Raw genomic sequence first — 22,697 nt, forward strand, 5'->3', positions numbered from 1 at the left:
AACATGGATTCTGGAAACCGCGATCGTGTGAGACCCAACTCGCTTTATTTGTTCATGAGACCCAGAAAATATTAGATACAGGCTCCCAGGTAGATGCTATTTTTCTTGACTTCCGGAAGGCGTTCGATACAGTTCCGCACTGTCGCCTGATAAACGAAGTAAGAGCCTACGGAATATCAGACCAGCTGTGTGGCTGGATTGAAGAGTTTTTAGCAAACAGAACACAGCATGTTGTTATCAATGGAGAGACGTCTACAGACGTTAAAGTAACCTCTGGCGTGCCACAGGGGAGTGTTATGGGACCATTGCTTTTCACAATATATATAAATGACCTAGTAGATAGTGTTGGAAGTTCCATGCGGCTTTTCGCGGATGATGCTGTAGTATACAGAGAAGTTGCAGCATTAGAAAATTGTAGCGAAATGCAGGAAGATCTGCAGCGGATAGGCACTTGGTGCAGGGAGTGGCAACTGTCCCTTAACATAGACAAATGTAATGTATTGCGAATACATAGAAAGAAGGATCCTTTATTGTATGATTATATGATAGCGGAACAAACACTGGTAGCAGTTACTTCTGTAAAATATCTGGGAGTATGCGTGCGGAACGATTTGAAGTGGAATGATCATATAAAATTAATTGTTGGTAAGGCGGGTACCAGGTTGAGATTCACTGGGAGAGTCCTTAGAAAATGTAGTCCATCAACAAAGGAGGTGGCTTACAAAACACTCGTTCGACCTATACTTGAGTATTGCTCATCAGTGTGGGATCCGTACCAGATCATCGGGTTGACGGAGGAGATAGAGAAGATCCAAAGAAGAGTGGCGCGTTTCGCCACAGGTTTATTTGGTAACCGTGATAGCGTTACGGAGATGTTTAATAAACTCAAGTGGCAGACTCTGCAAGAGAGGCGCTCTGCATCGCGGTGTAGCTTACTCACCAGGTTTCGAGAGGGTGTGTTTCTGGATGAGGTATCGAATATATTGCTTCCCCCTACTTATACCTTCCGAGGAGATCACGAATGTAAAATTAGAGAGATTAGAGCACGCACGGAGGCTTTCAGACAGTCGTTCTTCCCGCGAACCATACGCGACAGGAACAGGAAAGGGAGGTAATGACAGTGGCACATAAAGTGCCCTCCGCCACACACCGTTGGGTGGCTTGCGGAGTATAAATGTAGATGTAGATGAATGTGGAAGTCATAGGATACTCTTAGCAGTGCCAGTTGTGTTGACAGTTTGAGTGGTGTGGTCTATTGCCTGACAAATTTGTAGCCGTTCTGAAGCGAATGCTGTGAAGTGTTTCCTTCAGTTTAGATTCGAGTTGAACTTACGAGGGCTTAAGTCAGGGGAGTGCAGTAGGTGGTATAGCACTTAGCAGCCCCATCAGTCAAACAAATCAGTAACAGCTTGCACTGCACATGCTTGAGTACTGTCCTGCAAAATGATGCTGAAGTCCTGCAGAAAGTGTCATCCCTTCTGTCTCCATGCTGTTCATTTTTGGAACACAACCTACGACCAGCTTAAAAGAGACAGAAGTGATGACACTTTCTGCAGGACCTGACCATCATTTTGCAGGACAATGCTCAAGCATGCACAGTGTAAGCTGTTACTGATTTGTTTGACTGATGGGGCTGCTAAGTGCTATACCACCTACTGCACTCGCCTGACTTAAGCCCTCGTGAGTTCAACTCAATTTCTAAACTGAAGGAAACACTTCACGGCATTCGCTTCATAGCTGCTACAAATTCGTCAGACAATAGACCGCGCCACTCGAACTGTCAACACAACTGGCACTGCTAAGAGTATCCCATGACTTCCACATTGCTGGCAATGGGTTATACACAATGCTGGTGACTACTTTGAAGGTCAGTAAACTTTGAAACATGTATCTATTTTGTATGAGCTGTAAATAAATAGTTGCCATTATTAAAGTTCCAACCCTCTTATTTTGTGCAACTGTTATTATTGTCAAATATTCCTGTATTACAACTGCTTCTATTTTGGCAAGTAAACTTTGAAAATATACTTTTAAAGATGCAAAAATGCAAATTTGATAGTGAGTGTCATGAAAAGGCAGATAGTTTGAAAAGTGAAGTCTTTGAATGGGGGAAAAGTTATAGCCGAGACGCTGAAAGAACTTCTGTGAGAGCCGGGAGCTTTGTTACCAATACTCGCACATGGCTGTCATTACAGTTTGTCGGTTGACCTCATGTCTCTTGAGTTGTAGGGGTGGCAATGTGGGACCATCACCATGGCAATGATTACAAATTCCAGAGGTTGGATTGGCACTAGACTGTCTCCCCACACATAATGTGTTCTGTGTATGGGAAGTGCTAATGCTGTTATCCCAGCAGGTGTGACGAAAGTGAGAAATTTTTCAGTGCATGTTCTTTCTCTATTAATTATTTCTCAGAACAAACATTAGAAGAAGCATCACCACTTTACATAATCAGTTTCAATGAACCTACCAATGTTAAAGATAAAAAAGAATTTCAAAAATCATTCCATTTTGATTAGTGTGTGAGTGTTGCATAAAAATGCATCACCTAAGAACTTTCTTTATCAGAATAGCAGACAGTGAAACATTAAACCAGAAATTGTATGAAGCCAATGTATCGCTAAGTAAATGCCTTATGCTGGTCTCAGACAGCCTAATACTAAAAAAAAAAAGTGTTTAGGCTCTTAGATACTGATGTCCAGGAGACCCAAGGCAGATGACTTAAAACATCGGAACTTCAACCGAAGGGATATCCAGGATGGAATAACAACAATGTGGAAAGGATAGACTGCTACACGCCACATAAATAAGGTGTTGAACTGCAGACAGGCACAGCAGTATTCTTCACTGTGCCTGTCTGCAGCTCAACGCCACCTATGAGGTGAGTAGCAAACATAGGAACTTGGCAGCGTTCATGATATGCATGATGCCTATTTTAAGGCACTGGAGTATTTAAGTGAAGAAGCATCCAAATTTCCGGTCAATATTTGAGTATTTTGGCAGTTGGTCTGTATTCTGGTAAGAATTCGAAGGAATTCAGTCTAAATTTAATATTCCACAAGTTTTTGAGGCATATAACAATAAGGTGGCTTACTTAAGGACCTTCAGCCACAGGATTTTTGTATACAACATTACTTTTTTAAGCATACATCCCTAAAAATGGTTCTGCTAATGTTCAATCCAGATCCTTCCACAAAAATAGAACTTCATTTGATAATTACATCTGCAGAACTTTTCAGTAAGCTCACACAATGTTTCCAGCACCAAACACCTTTGCTTCACAAGCTGAATACAAAAATAGAAAACATATTGTAGTTCAAACTTTTTGCCTTGTGTTTTGAAGGCTTCTGCTTTGAGAAGAGTTGAGAGCATTTCTAAAGTTCTTCTTAATGAACTCTTTACACTGGTAATCAAACAATGGAAAATCCAGGATGGAATGTAACAATACGAGAGAAGGAAAGTTGCTACTCACCATATAGTGGAGATGCTCAGCCGCGATAGCTGAGCACTCCACTATATGGTGAGTAGCAACTTTCCTTCTCTCGTAACTTTTCACTGGTAATCTACTTCCTCTTGAACAACTAGTTGTTAGTGGGCAAGTAACCAAAGACCTTAGTAAACTGGGAAAAACTCGACAAGCTGTGGTTTCTAAACAATGCCCAAAAACGTAACATCACAGCTTTCAGATGTGATGGTAAAGAGGTACTTATCAAGTTCACTACAGAAAAATTTTATGTTTTTACACCTCAAAGAAAGAATAAAGAGCAGAAACGGCAAAGACATGTTAAAGGTTGCAAAAAAAAAAAAAAAAAAAAAAAAAAAAAAAAAAAAAAAAAAAAAAAAAAAAAAAGCTGACTGATGTCTGCCAAGATCACATACTAGATGTGTGGAAGACTTTATAGTTGGAAAAAGATGACCCAGCTTTAGATAACAAAGGTATTGACAATTACTGGAAGCAGCACATCATCCATAAAGTGTCCAAATGCTTCAAAATTTGTTGAGACTGCTCTTACATTGTCCCACAGAAATATTATGAAAAGGATAGATAGCTACTCACCATAGGAGATTGTTGAATCACAGAAAATGCTACTAAACATGAGAGCTTTTAACCAAAAGGTCTTCTTCTGAAAACACACAACAGCTCTCTCTCTCTCTCTCTCTCTCTCTCTCTCTCTCTCTCTCACACACACACACACACACACACACGAGAATTGGTTTGGGTGGTGGGGTACTGTTCACAGTTGGCTGGGGCAGGGACGAGGAGGGATAGCAGGGTAGAGGTGGCGAAGGTAAAGTGCTGCTTGTGGTTGCATGAGGGACGTGGTGGGGACAGGTCAGGGGGAAGGGTGGGGGGAAGGGCAGAAGAGGAGAGAAGTAGAGGGTTGGGGGTGGGGGGAGCCTTTGGTGCATTGGCAGAACAGTAAGCAGTGTAGTACTGGAATGGGAGCAGGGGTGTAGTGCTGGAGTGGGAGCAGGGAAGGGGATACATGAGTAAAGGATAGGGACTAACTCGGGTTGAGGCCAAGGGGGTTATGGGTGCATAGGATATATTGAAGGGGAGTTCCCATCTGCACAATTCAGAAAAGCTGGTGTTGGTAGGAAAGATTCAGAGGTTATGAAGCAGTCACTGAAGTGAAGATCGTTGTGTTGGGCAGCTTGCACAGTAACTGGGTGGTTCGGCTGTCTCTTGGCCACAGTTCATCGGTGGCCATTCATGTGGACATATAACTTGTTTGTAGTCACGCACATGTAGAACACTGCAGCTTAGCTAGTAGATCACATGACTGCTTTCACAGGTAGCCTTGCCTTAAATGGGATAGGTGATGCTTGTGACCAGACTGGAGTAGGTGTTGGTAGGAGGTTATATGGAACAGGTCTTGCATCTACAGTCTATTACAGAGATATGAGCCATGAGGTAAGATATTTGGAGTAGAGATTGAAGAGGATATTGCATAGTTTTGGTGGACAGCAGAATGCCACTGGGGAAGGGGGAGGGGAGGGGGGAGGATAGTCTGTAGGATATTTTTCATTTCAGGGCACAATGAGAGAGATCTGAAATCCTGGTGGAGAATGTGATTCAGTTGCTCCAGTCCTGGGAGGTACTGACTCATAGGGGGAATGCTCCTTTGTGGCTGTGGCTTTGTGGTGGGACACTGAGAGGTGGTGGCTAACTGGAAAGATAAAGCACAGGATATCTATTTCTGTACAAGGTTGGGAAGGTAATTTCGGTCTGTGAAAGCCTCGGTGAGACCCTTGGTATATTTGGAGAGGGACTCATCACTACTAATGTGATGGCCATAGTTGGCTAGACTGTTTGGCAGGGACTTCTTGGTATGGAATAGGTGGCAGTTGTTGAAGTGGATTGTGATTGGTATGTTTGATATGTACAGAGAGACTGATGTAGCTGTCTTTGAAGTGGAGATCAACATTGATGAAGGTGGCCTATAGGGTCGAGGAACAATAGGTGAAGTGAATGAGAGAGAAGTTTTAAGGTTCTGGAGGAATGTGGATAGGGTGTCCTCCCCCTCGATCCAGATCACAAAGATGTCATTAATGAATCTGAACAGACCGAGGGGTTTAGGATTCTGTGTGGTTAGGAAGGGTTCCTCCAAATGCCCCATAGATAGGTTAGCATAGGATGGTGCAATGTGGATGTCCATTGTTGTATCACAGATTTGTTTGTAGGTATTATCTTCTAAGGAGAAGTAATTGTGAGTGAGGATACAGTTGGTCATGGTGACCAGGAAGGAGGTTGTAGGTTTGGAGCCAGTCAGGAATTGGAAAAGGTAATGGTCAATGGCAGCAAGGCCATGCGCATTGGGGATTTGAGTGTAGATGGAGGTGGCATTGACAGTGACAAGCATATGGCTGGATAGGAATGGAACAGGAACTGTGTAGAGTCAGTGGAGGAAATGGTTGGTATCTTTTAAAGAGGGTAGGTTACAGGTAATAGGCTGAAGGTGTTGGTCTACAAGAGCAGAAATTCTTTCTATGTGGACACAGTAACTGGCCACAATATGGCATCCTTGTTGGTTAGGTTTATTAACATTAGGAAGTATGTGATAGAGGTGAGGAGAGAGAGAAACTCAACAGAGAGATGGTCTAAGGATTTGAGGAGAGACTGGAATACTGTTGGATTTCTGGAATGGTGTCATTGTGGCAGGGTTTATAAGTGGATGAATCTGAAAGCTGGCAGAGTCTTCCCACCAGGTAATCCCTGCAGTTCAAAATCACAGCAGTGGAGCCTTTATCAGTAGGGAGGATCATAAGACTGGGATAAGTTTTTAGGTGGTGTTTGCAGTTCTTCCTGCAGATGTGAGATTAGCTACCAGGTTGAGGGATTTGGGGAATGATGGTGAAGCAAGGTTTGTGATTAAGAAATTCTCAAAGCAGGACAAAAGGTGAGGCCTTTGGAAAGGACTGGTACTTCCGTGGTACTAGGACTTTTGGAGGAAAGGTTAATGACAATGTTTCTAGTCTGCTGTTCTGGATACTGTATGGTGCTGGAAGGGAGTTTCTGCTGGTGTTGTAAATGTAATAGGTCAGCAAGGCAGGGTTGTCAGCTATGAGGGGGGGTGGGGCAGGTTTGGAGGCTGTTGTAGATGTGGTGGATAGTGGTCGTCCAAGATGTGAATAGGAGGTGAAAAGGTTGGAGAGTTTTCTGAGGTGGTGGTGTGCTAGTTGCTCTAATTCCTGGAGGACAAGAGTGACAATGTGAGACATGGGTTAGATGAATTTGGGATTGCAGAGTAGGAGAATTTTATGGATGGAAAAGAGGTATTGAAAGGAGGTTTGGGCCTGATTTACATCACTTTGCAGGACTAGGTTGGTGAGCAGATCTCCAAGCCTTCTCTCTCCAGTCACCACCTCCCAGGGTCCTGCCATCCAGCCAGAGAGGCACATTCCCCTTGTGACTCAATATCACCAAGGACTGGAGCAACTTAATCATATTCTTCACCAGGGTTTTGACTACTTCTCTCCATGCTCTGAAATGAATATCCTACCACTATCCTCTCTAGCCCTCCCAGCATGGCATTCTGCCACCCACTGAACCTACACAATGTCCTCATCCATCCCTACTCCACCCCTGCTCCCAACCCCTTGCCACATTGCCCGTATTTCTGTTATAGACCTAGATGCAAGACCTGTCCCTACTCCATTCCCATCACAAGTGTCACCTGTCCTATCAAAGGCAGGGGTACCTGCAAAAGCAGTCATGTAATCTAAAAGCTAAGCTGCAACCACTGTGCTGTGTTCTACATGGGCATGACAACCAACAAGCTGCCTGTCTGCAGTAATGGTCACTGACAAACGGTGGCCAAGATACAGCTGGACCAATCGGTCTTTGCCCAACAAAAGAGTCTTCAGTTCAATGACTGCTTCACACCCTGCACCATATTTGAACTGCACAGGTAGGAACACTCCCTGAAATATATCATACTGTGGTGACTCCTGCCATCACATCCACCTGCAGCAGCAGACGATAGGCTGTGCAGTCTGGAAATCAGGCCCCCAACACCTTCGCTGGTCACTACCACTGGAGACAGAGGTTAGCTGGCCACACTTTCTGAATGCAACACATGCTAAACTGTCACTCGAGCAGTCTCTTGTTCTGCTCCGATGAGGGAACACCTCCCAGCCGGGCTCTTGGTAGCTCCCCAATGCAACACAACATGGCTCGCATCGTCGTCTGCCGCATTTTGCTGGAGTATGTGCGAACATCACAACTCTTACTGTGTGTTCAATGTTATTAGTGTTCTGTTGCAGTTTGGTTAACACTCGGAGTGCTGCTGCATTTTTCCGCACCACCTTCCCGAGCTGCGGGCCCTTGAGCTGCTTGTATTGACTACTGGCATACATAGCGTGATGCCGAATACCTGGTACATCCTTCCGGCACCAGCACTCAGAATACTACTTGCAGTGTAGTGTAATTAGCGCAGTGAAGTGCACGCACCAGGAGGGTTTATTACTATTACATCCCAAACATTTTGGTAGCCCTTATGACACCAAGCACACATCTGAAGTGGGTTTTCCCTGTACTGCCAGACAACACTGAATAAATGCTGTAAGCCATCCATGGTGCATCTTGTCCGAAGACTCCACCTCGAGCAAGGGCCCTCCCCGATTAGAAAGTGTTAACTGGGTCCTCCTTGATTAAAAAGTGTTAACTCATTGAATTTTACTGTAGTTGTTAGCTTTTAGGAATAGTATCTCACAACCACATCCACTCACTCGATCTAGGCTTCCAGTGGAAACTCCTATGGAGCTTCACTGTCATGGACATTACCAACCCCATTCTGGGCACTGACTTTCTTGGTCATCACAGCCTACTGGCTGACGCAGCGAAGCACCATTTAGTTGACAGCCGCACTGGGAAGACCATCTGCCATGCCGCACCTACTGCCCCACCACGTGCTTCGCTGTGAAACAGTTGGCAGTTCCGGGCTCATATGCTCAGCTCCTTGCAGAATTCCTCCCTCCTCATCTAGCTACCCCCCCCCCCCACACACACACACACATTCAGGTTGTCACAGTGCATTACATTGCCCATGCGGCCCTTTCTGTCCACCCCGACTCTAATGCCCCCTCTCGCAATCGCAATAGTGGTGGATGTGAGGCAGATTGCCATCAGGGCCATCCTACCACAGTACAGGGACAGCATTCTTGTAGCCCCTCGCCTGCTTTTCTTCCATGGTCTCTGATGCACAATGTCAATGGGTGCACATGACCGCAAGCTGCTCACACTCCAAAGCCATCCACTATTTCCGATCTTCAGTCGAGCAATGTGTCTTTACAATCTTCACAGACCACCACACCGTTGCCTCTGGTTTTTGCAGGAAAGACATAGACCAGATATCACCTTGACACTTTAGGCTAAAGGAGTGATGACGATGATGAGGTCCCATACACCAAGGAGCATAGGAGACTATGCGGGAGACCTGCACCGCCGTACAAGGCAAGGTGCTAGTGGAGGTGGTTTGCCATTGCCTTCTTCCTTGCAAAAGAAGTATACCGCACAATTCACTACCGACATCTGGCATGTTGCTGACATTGAGAACATTGTGGCAGACTGCCTTAGCTGCTCCTGGACCATCACCCAACCCTTAGACTACAAAGACCTGACTGCTGCTCAATAGGGGGACCCAGACCTAGCCCACCCCCTGCAGAATGAGGACTCTGGCCTCAGCCTCCAGCTAACATCCATACCCGGGTCTATCTAGTGTGATGTCCTTGTGGATCCTTCACAACCTGACAATTCCAACGATCTCCCCCGCCCCTTCCTCCCTATCACCCACCATCAGAAAAACAGCATTTGACAGCATCCACGGCCTCACGTGCCCAGGCACCCATGCTTCTGTCAACCTCATGAAACAACGCTTCAACAGGACATGCATCCAACATGACTGCAGCAGTTGGGTCCGACCTTGCATTCCGTGCCAGCGCACCAAGGTCAGATGGCACATTCACTCCCCTGTAGATGCCTCCCCCCCCCCCACACACACACACACTCACACACACCACACCAGTTCACTCAAGTTCACCTCGACATTGTCGGCCCACTACCCTCCTCCAATGGATATCGATAACTATTGACAATTACTGACATGTTTACTCGCTGGCCAGACCTGAAATTGAGGCTGCAGCTTTTGTTCGGACCTGGGTGTACTGCTTTGGTTGCCCACGTGACATCACTACAGATCATGGGTGCCAGTTCATCTCGGTCCTCTTCTGATCTTCGACAGCCAACTGCAGCTCCAATTTCCACCATGCCACTAACGGCATGGTGGAGCAGTTCCACAGCACACTTAAGAGCCACGCTCACATAATATTCTTCTGAATGGTCTGCTGCCCTACCCCTGGTATTTTAAGGCCTGCAGATCACACACAAAACCGACCTGCGAACTACTACTACCACCTAGTTGGTTTACAGACAGCCAATTGGCATGCCTCACTGTGTTTTGGAAGTGACCCCACTCCCTCCTGATAGCATCATACCAGGTTTCATGTAGCAGCTCCAGGGTTTCATGTCCCAGCTGTGACCAATGCCTCTACAATATCACAGTGAGCACTATATCTTCACCACGACGCTCTGCCCTCAGTATTTGAGCCTCCCCTCTGTGTTGCGACTTGGGGACAAGAGGTTCTCCATTCATCTTAATGGGGTTGCAACAACCGTCTCCATAGACAGGCTCAAGCCGGCCTACATCCTAGAGCCCCCTCCAGCCAATGAGCTCAGCACCATCGAGGTGGAGTTTTCTCCTTCCCAACCACCAGCCCTAGTCACAGCACCATCAACAATACACCCAATATGACAAAGGCCAACACCACCCCCTCCATTGTTGCTGATGTGCCACCAGCCCCATGCCCGACACACCAACAGCTGATGCCACCTCTGGTCCGACGCCAACCGACTACATGACCGACCCCCCCCCCCTCCTCCCCCCCCACCAGTGCCTGTTGTCCCACCCCACTACCCTTTTTGCAGCCTTCAGCTGACACAGGCAGAACCCCACCCCGACAGGCACCCGTCACTCCCAGCAGTGTGTCACCACCTCTGCTGCTAGCACCTGCACTGTCGTAGCAGTGACACTACTTCACAAACTACCAACACCATGCACAGGGCTGCCCATGGTCCTCCTCTCACCGGAAACCAAAGCGACAACTGATGCATGCCCCCCCTCCACCCTCAGCAAGCATCTTCAATCAGCTTTAAACATCCCTCTGTGTGGTTGGTACCAGTGTTTTCCTTTCAAAAGGGGGGATTCGGGGGAGGGGGGGGCACTACATGGTAACTCCTTCCAACGCCCCCACCTGTAGCAGCAGATCACGGGCTGCAAAGGTCGGAAACCAGTCCCCCCCCCCCCCCCCCCCCCACAACACAACGTCTGCCACATTTGAACAGGGTGTGCGCAAATGGCAGAATTCTTATCTCACGTTCAATGTTATCATTGTACTGTTGCAATTCGTTTACCTTCCCAAGCTGTGAGCTCTTGATATGCTTCTATGGACTACAGGTGACAAAGCTTGATGCCAGATGCCTGGTTCGTACTTCCGGTACCAACAGTTGGAATACTAAGAGCAGTGTAGTGTAATTAGTGCAGTGTTCTAGGAGTGCCAGGCGGCCCTATTACTATTCCATCCTGGCCGTTTTGGCACCTCCGCCCTGTATAGAAACTCACCCAAGAGAGGGCACTCCTTGAATAAGGTTTTAACTCATTGAATTTTCCGTGGTTGTTAGTTTCTGGGAATAGTATACCAGAACTATCTCTCACAGCTCTTCCAGCATGCCCTGTTGTTTATTGTCATCTTCCTTAATTAGTGCACCACTTAGATATGTACGCCCTTTAGGAGTATAGAAGAGAACTGAAATTGTTCCTTCACTACTTTTTTGTAACCTCCATGGCCTCAACCTTAGTTAGTCCATATCCTTCACCCAGTTATCCGTTTCCCTGTCGCCACTCCAGCACTACACAGTCTTCTATTCCACCAGTGCAGCCAAAGGCTCTTCCCCCTCCCCACCCCACCCTACCCTCCTGACTGCATGCAACTACCCTATTGTGTTCCCACCATGTCCACAGCACTTCAGCACTTTGCAGTCCCCCACCCCCATCCTGCACTTCCTCCCCCTAACCACGCCATGCCAGCCTAGTCTGTACCCCTACCAACCAGATTGCTTCTCCCATCATGCACAGTAGCTTGCAGTCTGTTCTCAGTGGCCAGACACAGTGGTCTCATTTGTGTGTGTGTGTGTGTGTGAGAGAGAGAGAGAGAGAGAGAGAGAGAGTTGTCTATTTGAAAAGAAAGCCTTTTGGCTCAAATGTTTAGCAGTCTTTTTGTTGTGCCTGTGTGTGACTCATCTATTGTATACAGTGAGTAGAAATCTACCCTTTTCATAATATTGTCATCATTCTACCCTGGATTTTCCATTGTAAAAAAGCATCTTCAAGAGAAGATTAAAAAGATAAATAACATGAATGATCAACTGACCACGAGATAGCTGCTCTGGGGGGGGGTTATGAGAAGAGCTCTCACTAGAGGGGGCACTAATCATGAAAGCAGAAGAAAGAATGAGAGATGGAAACTGTTCCAAACAATAATTAGTATGATTACCTCATTTTCTGGCAAGATTACTAAGAAACAACAATCCGAAAACACTCAGTTGATCTTTTCCCAGCACTGAAGCATATAATGTCATTAGCTGTAAAAATGTGATTTAGATTTTTACCAAAGTACCTGCATACATTAATAAATTTGTATGATGAAAACAATGACCATACCCCATCCACGATAATAAGGAAAAGAGTTAAATAATGTCTTAACCGGTATTTTGGGTATGGGATTATCAAAAATGATAACAGTTACCTTGTGTCATAACTGTTGATTGAAGTAATCTTTTAATCAGTTTTTTCAAAAAATTTTGCCACCCTCTCCAAGTGCCACCATGGCTCATCACCCTAAGGAACACAGTTCAAACATCCAGGTTTTCAATGTAAATATCAAGTTCAGCTGTTAAAGAGTTAGCAGAATAAAAGTGAAGAATGATGAACTGGTGAGAATGTTTAATAAAAGTCCACTCTAGGTATTGGGGAACAATCTCTTGTGACAAAATGAAATTTATAACATTCAATATTACCATAAGCTGTTTCTTTAACATTGAACATCTATTTTGCATTGACTACCTTTCTGCCTGGTGGTAAATCAATCAAAATTAAAGGTAATGACTTACATTCACTATTTAAGATTTCTTTCCATTTCCCACAATAATAATGAATCATTGCTTCTTTCTACAAATTTGGCTCGTAAAAACAAAATCAACATTAAATGTATGGAGCTTAATTTTCTTTGATGTTCTAATTTTCTAATTTCTGGCTGCACAGCATCTGTATCAGTTTGCTCATCTTGTAAAGTTATTTAAGGACAATTAAGTAAATGTTCTTCAAAATACGTAAGCAGACTTTCGTAGGACAGAGATGGGAGAGAACGTTGCCAATAAAAGTATACTCGGCTGGCAAGTGCACAATATGTCTTAAAGGAACTGGTAACACTCAGGATTTTGTCAATCACATTAAATCACTCACAACACACGGCTGTCAGAGTAAATGTGTTCACAATACAATTTTGAAGGACAAATGAGTGACTGAGAAAGAAAGGGAAATCTATTGGAAATTTGGAGAAAAATATTGAAATAGTTTAGACAGGAGGTACGTGCTAGCTGCTATACAGAAATCAGTCGCTACACACAGGAAACTTTAGCCACAGAATCAAAAACAGAGATAACAGTAAATGTTTTATACACAGAATGAGAATGAAGGAAATTACTTTACTGCAAAAAACTGTGCAGTGAGACCTGAGCACACATGGTGCATATCTCCATCCATTCAAACTCAAGGATACAGAGGTTATTGACAGCCAGCCTTTACAAACACATATCTAGGGCAGCAGAAAGGGGAGGGGGAGATTGTTTTCTGGTACGAAATAATCTGTCTAGTCTATGTAGTATATTGCCAGCAATTCTGCAATCCAAGTTTCATTACTAATAAACTACCTCAGTTGAACCACATTTGATGACAGACATGATGACAAAAATCTGTATTGACTATATATCACTATTTACAGCCTTGACATAACACTATTAATCTAGTAAAGATAATGATGTCTTTATAGAGTAACGACATAACCAAAAGTCACTAAATTGTGGCCAACAGCAAATTAAAAAGCCAATCACTGAGCTGTAGATTGGCAAGTAGCACTAACACAAGGAATAGATGATCTGTTACATCCCTGTAGAACCCATGAATCATCTACAGACACGTTGTTGCCTTTCCTCAGCTTCGTTTGATTCAATCACAGAACTTCCATTATCAAGACATGCAGATTCATAATTTAAACCAAATGCTGCCTTTCCTCAGCTTCGTTTGATTCAATCACAGAACTTCCATTATCAAGACATGCAGATTCATAATTTAAACCAAATGCTATTGTGACAGCCTCATCCATGGAAGTCCTAGTTCAGTATTACACAAAAATTTTGTAGTTTTCGTGCAATAAGGTTGCTTTCTGTGTAAATTATGAATACAGAGCTCCACCAAACTTGCACCAAAGCCATTAAAGATGAGGATGGGTTAGGGCGTCAAAGAGAGACAATAAACCAAAGGAGAAGGGACATTATAAATAAACTTTCCCCATTCTGAAGCACCTTTTTTATTCAATGAAAATACATTTGCAGAACACCTTGGACAAATAATTCTCAAAATTCATCAGAACTCATACAAAAATAAACATAAAATACAAATGTTTACTGAGCTTGCTGTTTCAAAATACAAATTTTGGATCATTATGGAACTTTTTACTTACAGAAAGAACTACCTCACTGCTAAAGTGGCAACTACACACACTTTAAAAGAATTTCCAAAATTCATTTACAGACAATATTGCACACTTAATGCATGGGAAATGTAAAAATATTTATATTTTTCTTGTAATTATAAAGCTGATAATGCAACCCAACTACACAATAAAACTGCAACGAGATTCAGCATTTTCATGTGATGTAAAAAAAATGGTTAAAATCTTTATTTAAAAAAAAGTGGCTCATTAAAAAGTATGTATGTACCACTTTTGTGCAACTTATATATCTCTGTCCTTGTGCATTGATTGAAGCTCAATTCAAAATATTTTAAGAAATGTTGGACGTGTAAGGGAGGCAACTTGACTACACTAATTACACCAACTGTAATTTTGAACTATGAGGTATTTTGAAGCAGAGAAATTATGAAAAATGAAATTGTAGTGATGTTTGACATATAAGAATGACTCTCTCTCTCTGTCAAGGAGTCATAAGCTGCACAATATGCTACTAACTTTGCAATATTATTTCTACACGAATAGTTCTTAGCTGTCTTCAGGATTATGGGACCCAATGGCAATTTAAAAAATAAAAAAATACCCAGCACATATTATGCCAAACAACAGGGATTCATGGCAATCTAACTGAACTTCATTTGTCCTTATTGCACATACTGCACTTCTGTGGCATGCAACTATCTTGTTTCAATGCAGTGGAATCAAACCTTCACAAACATCCATAAATTGCAAGGTAAGTACTAGTTACAATGTCAAAAGACATAAAATGGCTGATTGCAAACATTATTCAGAACTGAAATAGCAGCACACACATACTTAATGAAGGCTCAGTCCAAGATTCACTTAAGTTTGGTTGTCATAGTTTCCTTCAGTATGACTGACTGCTTCAAAAACTCAAGTTCTATTTTATGCGAGACTGCTAAAAACAGCTGCATTTACAAAACTGACATGACACTGCAAAAGTTATAGGAAATACTGTACATTGTCTTGAAGTTAAGGACATGTGATTCTCCTCACTGAGCCATGCTCAGAACTAAATATAAATTATTCACAACATAAACAACTAAAAGAACTGACGTGACTGCCACCAATGCACATGGGTGTTCTTAAGAAGACAATTCACATACAACACTGAAGACAAAAAGCGTGAACAGTGTCAACCAATATTTTCTATCAAAAAAGATACTGGCCGATACAAAATAAAAAATGTAAAAAATAATAATGAAAATACTTGTGTATAAATATAATATATATATCTATATGTAAGTACAGTCATGAATATATGTATACACAGCAAATATTTATTAACACAAGGCACAAAATCTGAAGAGAAATGATTTAACTACCATATGTTAAACAGGGAATAGGGAATCAACCTCTATAACTCCAGAAATAAAAGTCAACAGAGAAAAAGTACACAGTAATGATCAAACTGTTTGTCATATTGAATAGTTTTAACTCACAGTAACTAATAAAAATATGGTACCATCAACAGTTCACCTTAATGTTAATTAAGGCAAGAATTATGTAACAATGTGTTTTACAGCTCAAGTGATTTAATTCCAAATGTATGTTTTCCCCTCTAATTCTTGTGTGGTACCTCTGCAGTTACTTTGTTACTCTAATAATAAAGATGAAATTAAAAAAAAAAATTGAAAGTAAATGGGAATATATGTTAAATAATATGCTGTTAATTACCAGTTACAAAATAAATTAATTTATCAAACATGATGAATATGTTGCACAGGTACTTGTTATGGCCTTGATAAAACCAAAAGTCATTCATTAACATGAGTATTCTTGTAATGCAGTCCTCTAACAGATCAGGTATAACAGGGAATCATGGAACACTGATTACCTATTAATTTCTTAGGCTGAGGAAGGGAGTTGCAGAGAACACCCCCCTCCCCCCCACCCCCCCCCCCCCACACACACACACACTCCTGCTCCCCACCCCCAACACACACACACACACACACGAACGGAGGTCGGAGGTGTGCAGAGAGAGAGAGAGAGAGAGAGAGAGAGAGAGAGAGAGAGAGAGAGAGAGAGAGAGGTTGAGGAATATGTACCATACCTGAGTAAAAATCAATTTCACATGATTTAAAAAAAAAGTCTTTCAACAAGCTGCCCCTCAATGTCCTGTCTAAAAACATATAGCAAACACTGCAAGATAAATTCACAAAGTTATTTTCTTTTACATAGTAACATCATATCAATGGCACTAAAATTGGTTAAATCTGACAACGAACCCTGTAACAAATATTAATTGGCATTTTAATTTCATAATACCATTTTATAAATCATAGTTCATTTGCATACTGACATACACCACAAATGAAAATGTCTATCCTGTTTCTTGCCAGTTAAAAGATTATCCCCACATTTATTTCTAACTGTATCATTGTACAGTTCTTGTATTTTGTACCTCACTAGATACGTACATCACCTATGGCATAACAATACTTCCTATCAAAAACAGGAGTTTCCATTTGCCTGGGGCTCTTCCTTCAGAAATTGTTTTCCAATAAACATTGGCAACATGACTGTTGGGACTATTTCTTCATGACTAAAGTACAACCCTTCTTCGGCATACTAAACCATCCACATGCAGGAGTAATGTATTCATAGTGCACTTATGATGTCATTATAATGAGATATTCACTGTTGTTGTTGAGGTGCTTTATTATGAAAATAAACTGTAGTGAGACTTTTCAATAATTCTACTCATGGACTATGTAGCATCAGTTTCCATGTATTTCAGTCACGAGAAGGAAAAGGGGATATGGGCAGGAAGGAAAACTGATCATAATTTCTAATGAAAGTACACACGAATTTTAAATAAGGATAGAATATCACCACAGATGATGTAAGAAAGTAATTCATGTGAAAGCTGGTACACAGAAACATTAATTACTACAAATACTGCACACTGTGCTAGTTACTGTTAGATAAGGGCATTGAAAGAAAACCTGAACTACAGAAAAAAAGTCAATTGCACATACACACTCCAAATGGAGCAAGCTCTACAACCAATTATTAAGTATCATAACACAGCTGTGGAATATGTCTCCCTCTATGTTCCCTCCCTCTAACATAATATTTATGGAATCTGACAACCATCAGAAAAACCTAAGAGGAAGAGAGAAAACCTTGAGCTTCCTTTCTTTAAGACAATATTTAAAAATTTTTGTACCCTCTGTAATGGAACAACAACTTCTGAACTTTTTGTATCACAATAACAGGTATGAGATGGATAGTAAGAGTTTCACATGCTGAATCTGGTCTACTTCATAAATGAGCAGAAAGTGAGGGAGACATAATAGTAATAATTTGAGTAACACTGCTCTTCTATACTTGTTAAACATTGGAATTTGACAAAGTCTCTCTAATATTCTTTTACGACAAACAATTTTACAGTAATGGTAGTTACAAACTGTGGATAAATTTACTGTCAAAAGAGAGAGCAATGAGTTTGACATACCCAAAGTGTGTATTCATCTACCAATAAACATCCAATGCATATGTTTTATTTCAATAAATACACAGAAAAGTGTACTCCCAGTACACAATAAAATATGAATTAGGGACACTGTGGAAGGCAAAGGTAATAGAGCAGAATGAACATAAGACGAAGAACAAGAAACAAACACAGTCCCATACTGAACAGCTCCTCTGAATACTGTGCTTTTTCTACCATCTTCTTAGTGTGTCCCGAGTCAGTAGTTATCACATATAAAAGAGTAAGTGCCATTTATGAAGATAATTTATTACAGCTTAAGTGCTGAACATAAAATTTCATACCTTGAACTTCCAACATCCAGATTTAAAATTCGAAGAATGTCTGAAAGTTTACAAAAGAATGAGAGGTTGGATATCTTTTACTTTTCTTGTTGTTAATAAAATCATGAAAATCAATTATTGGCTGCCAAATACACAATTTGTATACACATCTACCTACAGATGGATGACAAAGCTACAGTTATCAAAAAACTGGCAGACAATGTAATAAGAAATGTCATGTAATTAGAATGGAGCTCTTCTCTGTTATCCCTTTTATATATAAGTACCGGATTATGTGAAAGTTAAAGATGCAAGAACCCCACTCAAAACAAAAGATGTATACAAGGATCATCTACAAAAATAAATCTTTTGATTCAAAATGTAGCATAAACAGAGCTTCAGCAGTGATCTTCATTTTTAAGATTTTAGATCTCAGGGTCTGAAAATATGTATTGTATGGCATCAATACATATGCCAATTTGGTAGATTATTATTTCATCACAACCTAGGAGCAGAGGTAGGATGATAAAGCTGTGTATCCACAGATTCTTTTAGCATTTTGTACAAAAAACATTAATTACCACTGCAAGCCAAACTCTATGGCACTTTTTCCCTAGTCAACACACCAACAAAACAATGACAAAAATAAAATAACAAGAAATGAAGAAAAAGAAAGAGGGAGGGGGGAGAAACAACACAGTCAAGACAGCTTTCTTCCAATTCAAAAGCCTTAAATTTCTATGTCCAACAATTTTGTAAAGCTGTATGTTATCGAAAAAACACAGCTGTATTGTGTTAATTCAAATAAAATGGCAGACATGAGTACAGCAGTCATCACCAAACTTCGTGTATTTGGAACACGTGACTGTCACTCACTCACTGAATGAAGAAAATGAATGATTTAGTGTGTGACACTCCAACCCCACATACCAGATGGGTGGTATAATACCAGGGCAACTACAAAGAGAAGCATATAAAGAAACATTAAACTGAAACACACCTCATACACTTAATGACTAAAAATTTAGATCTAGCTATGTTTTCCAACAACAGAAATTATTTCAAATACTTCAGTAGTAACAGTACTCTCACATACACAAGCTGCTTACATAGTAGTAGTATGCTTCAACAGCTTCACTGAACAATAATGAAAGGGAGATACAAGTCCTAAAATGGGAAGAAATGAATGATATCACAGAGAACTCAATTGGCTGCATACTCACGCAATGCAATTTTGGAGGACTTGCTTTACGTTAATTATTCTATGTATGTGGTAGTTGATAACATTTTCAAAGATTAGATTTCAAAAGAATATTTATTGGTATCTGGTGCTGATATTTCAGTTACCCATTTGAGTAAATAAATTAAAACCAAAAGCAATTTATTTTTCTTTATAGAAAAACAAATTTGTACTGCAAGTGACATCAGTCATCTCACACTTTTTTAAAGAGCTGTCTCAAAATTTCAACAACATAGTGTTTCTGAGTTCATTTAAAATAATCATTAAACTGATAGCTTGTGCAGCAATTCCTGTTTCATTCATATCTATGCTTCAATACAAACTCAGTTTCCAAGATATTAACAGATTTAATTGAGAACAAGCACTTGCAACTATCATCATTTAAGTTTCAGAGAGTTATCAACAGTTTTCTCTAAAATATGAAAATGAGTATACAACACTGACAACAGTTATGTTTACACCAGCTAAGAAACAAATACTCTCAATGCTGTCAATATATTATTCTTTTAAATATTTTCTCACTGATTTATATACATACAGAGACACATTTAAATATGAAGCAGCGAGCATATATATTATTTACACGCCTTAGATGGCATTTAAATGACTAGTAATAATTGCACATTCACCTACAGACATTTTTTAACACTCGAGGAAACAGGTACAATAAATCTCACTGACATAACACAGAGACAGAATATCTAACGTTCTGACTACAAATGCAACTTTAAATATTATTTACAAATTGTTAATAAACAGAAGGTGAAATTATAATTGAATTTAAGTTCTACTGTCTGCACACTAGTTAAAATGATAAATTTCATATAAAATTTATGCAACTAAATGCAAAATATTCATTACAGAATTGAGATCATAAGCAAGAGAGAGAAACAAACAACAGTATTCATGTGACAATTCAAATTCACTTCCTAGCACCGCAGTATAAAAAGAGAAGGCTTCATGAAGCTGACAGTCCCTTCACTTCCAAAATAGATTTTTAACACCGAGATTTGGTTCAAGTATTTGACACCAGAACAAAATTACATCATTAAATGCAGCTTATTTAGATACTACATAAATTACACATTTGTACAAACCATTGCAACTACCCATCACAATTAAAACTCTTGTGGTACATACGTACCATTTTAAAACTGAAATGGCTTAACTGAAATAATCATTCTTGAACATTGTCCACATCTGGTTTTTTCAATATAGTTGGTTCATCTTTCAGAAATGTACCAGATCTAGAACCAACAGAGGGAGGCTTATCTTCAAGTGGGCCTCCTTTTTTAGTCTCAAATTTAGTCTTTGTTTGAGTGACAGCCTCAGGCACACATTTACTTCTACTGAGAACGCCATTCACAGTTTTCTTTAAAGCATTATTGTTCACCTTATTCACATTAATTACGGTCTTTGATAGAGTGAATGTGCCTCCTGCTTCCCGCAAGGCACTACGTGTGCCAGAGGTCTTATTTTCAGAACTCACCTTAGCTGGACTTGACAACTGATTTTTTCCTTGCAGTCTAGGAGGAGTGCGTCTATTTGATGAAACCGTGGTTGGGGATGAAGAAGTATTTGCTTTAATTGAGCTCCTTTCCGATTTCAATTGGACAACTGCCTTTGTGGGAGCAGCATTCTTGCTATTATTATTTATGGATGAAACATTGTCAGGTGATGGTCTCGATGAAATCAGCACATTCCTTCTTAATGAAGGGGAACTACTGTAAGGTGAAGAAGTTGCTCCAGATCTCAGACGTGCAGTTGGGGAATCTCGAGGAGACAAAACGGTTTGTCTATTTGTTAGCTTTCTGATAGCAGGTAATGGTGACTGCTGGTTCTCCATTCTAGTGGAACCTGCCTTCAGTCCTTTTGCTGTGGGTGTTCTGTTAAGATCGTGCTTTGAAGAAACAGCTTGGGAAGTTGATGTTGGTGATTTGGGTACTGTTTTTCCATTCTCTGTTTTGCTAGGGACATTATCCACAGCAAATGATTCTGCTGTGGCTAGTGAATCTGTTGACATAGTGATATCTGTACCAATCCTTCCCAGAGCATGATGTCTTCGCTCTTTTGGTGTATCAGGACGTGTGGCATTTGGAGCACTCTGACTGGTTGTTTCTTGTCTTTTTACCCTTTCTGGTACAGCTGCAGATTCAGAAAGTGAATCAGTGGATATTGTTATTTCATCACCAACCCTTTTTTTAACAAGTATTGTTTCTGCAGGCACAGAACATCGGCTCTTACTCTTTGTAATATTATTTGTTTCCTTTAACTGAACTTTAGCACAGTTAGTTGCCAATTCACTAAGAGAATCTGCTGACATGCTGAATTCCCCATCCTTTTTTCTCCTACCTTTAGCATCCCTTCCTGGCGATGTCCCACTAACTCCTCTTGAAACACTCCCTGTAGTGAATGTTCGACTCTTTCCCGAACTGTCACTTCCAGGTGCAGACCTTCGCATAGCTGGTGAAGAAGTCCTTGACGAGTCAGAGGAAGATATTGTTCTCCCTGGTCGACGAGTCGTAGCAGTCAGTTTTTCGGGTGTAGCAGCACAGGAAGTACTCTTATTCTTTTGTTTCGGAAGCTTTTGTTTACTCTGAAACATTATACAAAAACACACAATTCAAGAGCAGCTTAAATTCAATAAAAAACATGGCTACTGCGTGTAACATTTTCATGCAAACATAACATGATCAATTATTTGGATTTAATATGTCACTCCAAATGACTTCTTGTGACAAATACTTCTTTTGTGGAAGAATTCTCCCACATGAAAATGTTGGCGAAGCAATAATGATAATAATCAGTGTCATATGCAGAAATGTCATACAAATTTATCACTTACAAAGCTAATCTTGTTATTGTTTCTTACTTAAAAACCATCAACTCAGGATACAGTATTTGTGAGAATCTAATGTGCCACCGAATGTACTGGACACCCCAATTTTAAAAATTAAAATCATAAACAGAGAGTTTATTTGTGCATCAGTGGTAAGCTAAATTTATTTTACACAACAATGAATGTATACATGAAAAATCAAAACAAAATTTTTTAAGTGAACTAGTGTTAAGTGATACAGTCAATTACAACAAAAGTATGCCTAACCTGACTATGTAGATGACATGCAAACAAACATACCATAAATTACAGGTGTTACTCATCATTATTCAAGAATGTTATCCGTACTGGTATCCTTGAAGGTGTCTATATAAGAAAAAGATTCATTTATGTTTCCTCATCATCCTCTGTGTTGTTCCAGAGCATACATCTTCACTGCAATCCAGAGTATTTGAAATAAGCATTTCTGGA

At 40.8% G+C, this 22,697-nt stretch overlaps 1 protein-coding gene across 1 annotated transcript in view; it reads right to left on the bottom strand.

The window, feature by feature from the left end:
- Window positions 1-16,313: 16,313 nt before the first annotated feature.
- The window catches only part of LOC126260725 (uncharacterized), a 185,130-nt gene continuing 178,746 nt past the window's right edge, over window positions 16,314-22,697 (bottom strand). Inside the window, exon 12 of the mRNA XM_049958063.1 lies at window positions 16,314-21,983. Within this exon, the coding sequence (XP_049814020.1) occupies window positions 20,565-21,983 (1,419 nt within the window). The 3' untranslated portion in view covers window positions 16,314-20,564. The remainder of the gene's footprint in view (window positions 21,984-22,697) is intronic.

This window comes from Schistocerca nitens, chromosome 5 (genome assembly GCF_023898315.1).
Source record: "Schistocerca nitens isolate TAMUIC-IGC-003100 chromosome 5, iqSchNite1.1, whole genome shotgun sequence".
NCBI classification, from domain to species: domain Eukaryota; kingdom Metazoa; phylum Arthropoda; class Insecta; order Orthoptera; family Acrididae; genus Schistocerca; species Schistocerca nitens.